This window comes from Microtus ochrogaster, linkage group LG1 (assembly GCF_000317375.1).
Source record: "Microtus ochrogaster isolate Prairie Vole_2 linkage group LG1, MicOch1.0, whole genome shotgun sequence".
NCBI lineage: Eukaryota > Metazoa > Chordata > Mammalia > Rodentia > Cricetidae > Microtus > Microtus ochrogaster.
In genome coordinates, this window is record NC_022027.1 from 28,746,037 (window position 1) to 28,751,947 (window position 5,911).

General features: G+C 38.8%; 1 protein-coding gene across 2 annotated transcripts in view; it reads left to right on the forward strand.

Moving 5' to 3' along the window:
- The window catches only part of Slain2 (SLAIN motif family member 2), a 65,392-nt gene that overhangs the window by 21,874 nt on the left and 37,607 nt on the right, over positions 1-5,911 (forward strand). For both annotated transcript variants that reach the window (XM_005359331.3, XM_005359332.2), the window contains exon 2: positions 4,447-4,595. In XM_005359331.3, the coding sequence (XP_005359388.1) occupies positions 4,447-4,595 (149 nt within the window). The remainder of the gene's footprint in view (positions 1-4,446; positions 4,596-5,911) is intronic.

Sequence of the window (5,911 nt, forward strand, 5' to 3'; positions counted from 1 at the left end):
AAAAAAAAAAGAAAGTCCATTGCTTAGGAGGATATTCCATCATACATCATACATATATTCATACTTATAATATGCTGGATACTTTGTTGTTTTCAAATGCTTGGCTTTACTTTTCAACAGTATTTGAAGAACTAACTTTGGGTGCAGTGCTACAAATGGAATATAATTATAAATATATCCTAGAACATTTGGCTGTTTGTTTTCAGTTTAATTCCATTGTTTTGTTCTTAATCTTCTTGGCTGTTCTTGTATGATGTCTTCTGTTCATTCATACTCTGGACATTTGAGTGTTATTTTGTGAGATTAAATAGTCATCCCATGTAAGTGTGTACCATGTTGATTCAGATTGGAGTGTGTGTTCAACTTCTAGCCAGGTCCTACTTCAGCAAAATGTCGCACTGGTTCACATCACTTCCTTATAAACAGTGCAGAAGAGCAACTCCCTGAACCTTAGGATGCAGGGTAAGGGTCTAAGATAACATGCCCTTCTCTTTGGAGCCTTGTTTTTGGGAGTGAGACTCATTGGACCTCATGACTTAATTTTAATAGCATAATGAGTTGTCTTGGTTAGGGTTTTTATTGTTGTGATAACACCATGACCAAAATCAACTTGGGGAGGAAAAGGTTTACTTCATCCCACAGTATATAGCCCCTCGTCCAAGGAAGACAGGGTGGGAACTGACACAAAGACCGTGAAGGGCTGCTGCTTACTGCTGCTCAGCTAGTTATTTGTTTTTACACCATTCCAGAGGGACTGTGCTGGCACCATCCACAATGGACTGGGTTCTCCTATGTCAGTCACTAAGAAAATGCCCTTCAGGCTTGCTGCCTTCAGGCCAATCTGGTAGGAGGCGGGGAGGGGATTCCCCCCCCCCCCCTTTTAGGTTCTGTGTTCTTAATTCTGTGTTCTTAGCATGTGTCAAGTTGATGTAAAAAACTAACATGTAAGGTAATGTCAGTTTTTAGGCAAATTAAACCTGGCAGCATATCTCAATTTTTTCTTAGGTTGCATTACTCATGAAACTGACTAGGTCTGCCAGAAATCCTCAGCATCTGCACTGAGTCCTGCACTTTCCCCCTTGGCTCCTCCTACCTTTTCTCTTCCTTGATTAGGTTGTGTATTATGACTTAAGAAATTTGAAAGTGTAAGTTAAAAAAAAAGTGGTCATTACTTTTAAGAAGTCCATGTGCTTTTAAGAAATAAGCAAATGAAATATATGTATTTATTACAAGTACTTTTATTTGGATTTACTTTTTCCTTTTCTCTCTTTTTTTTTCTTTTCTTTTTTTCTTTTGGTTTTTCGAGACAGGGTTTCTCAGTGTAATAGCCCTACCTGTCCTGGAACTAGCTCTGTAGACTAGGCTGGCCTCGAACACACAGAGATCCACTTACCTTTGCCTCCTCAGTGCTGGGATTAAAGGCGTGTGCCACCACTGCCAGACTCTTCTCAGTTTTTATTTTCCTTTTCATTTCTTTTTTGTAGAGGCAGGGTCTCACTTTGTAGCCCAGGCTGGCCTGGAACTCACGTTGTAAACTAGGTTGGACTTGAACTCACAGAGATGAGTCTGCCTTTGCCTTCCAAGTGCTGGGATTATAAGCATCTGTTACCATAGCCTGCTGATTTTTTTTTTCCTTAGTTTTCTTAACTTGGTCTTCGAGCAGATCCAGATATGTGAGATACCCAGCTTATTTATCTCTGGCAGGTTTACAAGTACTTTGAAGCATCAACTCAAGGTTTCCCAGCCAAAGAATAATTTTGTGCCAGTGTCCTATAGACCTCCATTTCTAGCCTTAGTGTGGTACCAGAGACTGAGAGTAAGAGGTCCCAGTGATAGTGGGTGTGAGCGTGGAGAGTCATTCCTTTGTCTCCCTGGACTTGGAAAAGGTATTTAATGGAGGAAGGAACTGTCACTTCCCATAGCAAAACTGGGAGAAGCAGTTGATAAGGGGAGGAGAGTTAGTGACCTTGAGGCAGATAGGAGACGAGAAACTCGGTTACTTTTGACATTGCTATATAGTGCCATTGGCAGAATGAGAAAGATGTGGGTATGGATTAGCAGTGAGCCAGGGGAGGGGGTGATCTTTTCATTCAATTGGGTTTTAATTACTGAGGTTTTGTTCATTTAATTAATAATAGTTGTTATATTTTAATGAAACTAAATACTTTTCAACTTTCTAAAATATTTTAAAGTTAAAATGTAGTTTATGATACCCCAGAATTTACCCATATTTACATATTAGTTGTATAGTTCAGTGAATTCAGTGTGTTTATAATCATCAAACCATCACCACAGCTGACTTCATCTAGAAGAAAGTGCCTTAATACCTACCTCTAGCCCTAGACAAGTACTAAGATGCTTTCTTCTCTTTGTCTTTTCTTAGGCATCTTCTGTTAATGGGATATTGTAATATGTTAGTGTGTGATACATATGTTTGACTTCTTTTACTGAAAATTTGTTTGTTGGGTGGCCTGTTCATGTTCCTTTCATTTTTTAGCATGAGTTTTATAGCAAACAACGGACAAATTATATTCTAAGGTCTTGTGAGATGTATGGGTAAGTTATATGAAACGAGTAAATGTGGGGAAAAGTTACATATTGAAAGTGGTGAAAATGGAGCTGAAGAGACGCCTCACTGGTTAAGAGCTTTTGCAGAGGATGCATGCTTGGTTCCCAGCACTCACATCTAAGAACTATCTGTAACCCCAGTTCCAGTAGATCTGATACCCTTTTCTGGCCTCTAAGAACGCTAGGCACACATATACATACATGCAAGCAAATACTCATACACATTAAAATAAACCCATCCTTAGCCAGTGAAGTGGTGCACACACACCTTTGAATACCAGGCAGAAGGTGGGTCTCTGTGAGTTCCAGACCAGTATTGTCAATGTAGTGAGTTCCAGGCCAGCTAGGACTACAGAGTGAGACACTGCCTAAAAAACAAAGTTGTGAAATGTCATAAAAATGGTTGTGTTGATGTTAATTATTCCCCCATAGAGGTTGAAGTAACAGAGTCAGTAGGCAGTAGTCACTGTGATTTTTAGAGTGGGAGGCCAAGTTGGAGATTCGTTACAAATATTTGTGGTACTTAGGCTGGAAAGAAAAGGAATGTACTGCTTTCTTTGAATTAAGTTTGTACTACAGGAGTCATTTATATATACACTCTTGATGGTCTTTGTTAAAGCTAAATGATAGTGCTAGCTTTAAACTACAGACAGAGGAAGTTTGTGTTGCTTTTGAAAGTAGTTTGTTTAATATGGTATTGTAGGAAAATGTTTAAATACTTTACCAGACATTTCTTCATGTTAGTGGCTTAATTTGATGAGTGTGTCAGCTTCTTGAGACATTTGTGTAAATGCATCAAAGCAAGATATGCTTTGTTCTGTTTATAAATTCCACTCAATTAGTGCACAAACGATCCTCCTAAAAATCAAGTATCTACATTTTTCACAAGGAATTACACCTGAAATGATTGTTAACAACCAGTACAATCTGGATTATTGATTATTCTTTTTTCTTTTTCTTTCTTTCTTTCTTTCTTTTTTTTTTTTTTTTTTTTTTGGAAACAGGGTTTCTCTGTACTGGAGCTCACTTTGTAGACCAAACTGGCCTCAAGTCCTCTACCTCCCAAGTGCTGAGATTAAAGGCATGCACCACTACAATCCGGTCAATCTGGACTATTCAGAGGAAGAACTCTAGTGTATTCCTCCTGTCTGCTCACCCTTTCCCTTCTGTGAGCTTCTGCAGGAGCTTCCAAACACTGTCCCTTTCTTCTTCCCTAAAACCCAAGTACATCTCCTACAAGGTGTATGGTAAATCACTAAGGATTTGAAATGCTGATATTCAGACACACCAGTGCTTGAGAAGAGTCCCAGTAGGTACTGCATCTGGCCGGGTGTTTATGTTTGGTAGAAAGTGAAGTGGGGGAGTAGAGCCCCTCCTGCTTCTCCGCTTGATTTTTGTTTGTTTGTTTGTTTTTGTATTTCACGACAAGGTTTCTGCAGAGCTTTGGTTCCAGTCTTTGTAGACCAGGCTGACCTTGAACTCACAGAGACTCCCTCCCCCACCCTGTCCCTGCCTCCCGCGTCCTGGAATTAAAGGTGCCCAGTTTTCCACTTGATTTAATGGCATGATTGCATTAGGAAGTTAGTGAAATACTGCTGAAAACATAAATCAGTTGTTGCCAAGACAGGTGTTTGCTCATAGCTCTAATCATAGGAGAAAAGTAGTACCATCTTGAGATCTGACTTTTGGGTTCATTTTGTGGTTGAGGTTTGAGGTAATACTGCTTGTACTAGTATCATTTTCTTGCATAATAAGTAGTTGGGATTTTAAACAAACACATCACTTACCATCCTCTATTTGAACCAGTATAGAAAGACTCTACTTTATAGTGCTGTGCTCAATAACGAACGTTGCTCTTTTGTGTTTTTTTTCTTCTAGGCTGTACTCATCACCAAAGAAAAAACTCACACCAATGCAGAAATCTGTTAGTCCGTTAGTTTGGTGCAGGCAAGTTTTGGATTACCCAAGTCCTGATGTGGAATGTGCTAAAAAGTCTCTTATCCACAAACTTGATCAAACTATGTCAGGTATGTTTATGATTTTACTTGTGAATTTGTTCATTTTCTTTGGCCTAATTGCATATATGTACACAGAATGTGCATATTTAGGCAGGCAATTCTTGCTCGATAGCTTCTATGAATCTCACTGTATACCTTCATGAAGGCTGCATTCATGCCATAGAGGTTTTTAAAACTCTTAGTCTCACTGTGGCAGATTATATCCATGAGATTATGAATTTTAATCTTTTTAATAATAACCTAAACCAGTTTCTAAAATGAAAAAATGTTAGTCTTGTGTCATCTTAAATTATCCCATATACCACACTTGGTAAATAGATTGTGCTGAAAAATATACATGGAGACCTAAGAGGCATCATCACCTCCTCACTCAAGACTGTGATTGGTCCCTGGCTCTTCAGATCCCTCATACTCATTTCCTTTCCATTCAGATATTTTTCTTTAAAGATTGTATTTATTTGTATACAGTGTCTACTTGCATGTATGACTGCAGGCTAGGAGAGGGCACTTTAGATGGTTGTGAGCCACCATGTGGTTGCTGGGAATTTAACTCAGGACCTGTGGAAGACCAGCCGTACTTTTAACTTCTGAGCCATCTCTACAGCCCTATTTCTTTTCTTTGTTGTACTTGGTATTTTAAATTGCCTTTATATTCTTTTAACAGCGTTCACAAAGCTTACAAAATGGTGTTCATGGCTATTTGTGCTATTTAGTGTAATATACCAGTGTGGGTAGAAATACAGCTAAAGTATTGTATTTCTTTGCATAATTCTCAGTCTCTTTTAAGTGGTTTTTTTTTTAAAGTTTATTTATTTCTGTGTATGAGTACTCTAATTGCATGTATGTTTGCGTGAGAGAGGGGGCATCAGAGCCCATTATAGATGATTGGGAGCCACTATGTGGCTGCTGGAATTGAACTCAGAACCTCTGGAAGACCAGCCAATGCTCTTTATCACTAAGCCATCTCTCCAGCCTTTCTTTCAGTCTCTTAAAACCCACTATTGATGAAATATGAAGCATGATGAGTAATTCTGAATAAGCTTTCTTTACCTTTTTGGTATGTATATGTATTTGTATGTGGTATTCATGAGGGTGTGTGTACATATATATTTTGGTATAGGTACATGTATGTACATGTGTATATCCATGTATATGCATGTGGAAGCCAATGTTTGACATTCAGTTGGCTTAGTTAGGGTATCTTTTGTTGTGATAAAGCACCATGACCAAGGGGCTGGAAAGATGGCTCAGTGGTTAAGAGCATTGCCTGCTCTTCCAAAGGTCCTGAGTTCAATTCCCAGCAACCACATGGTGGCTCACAACCA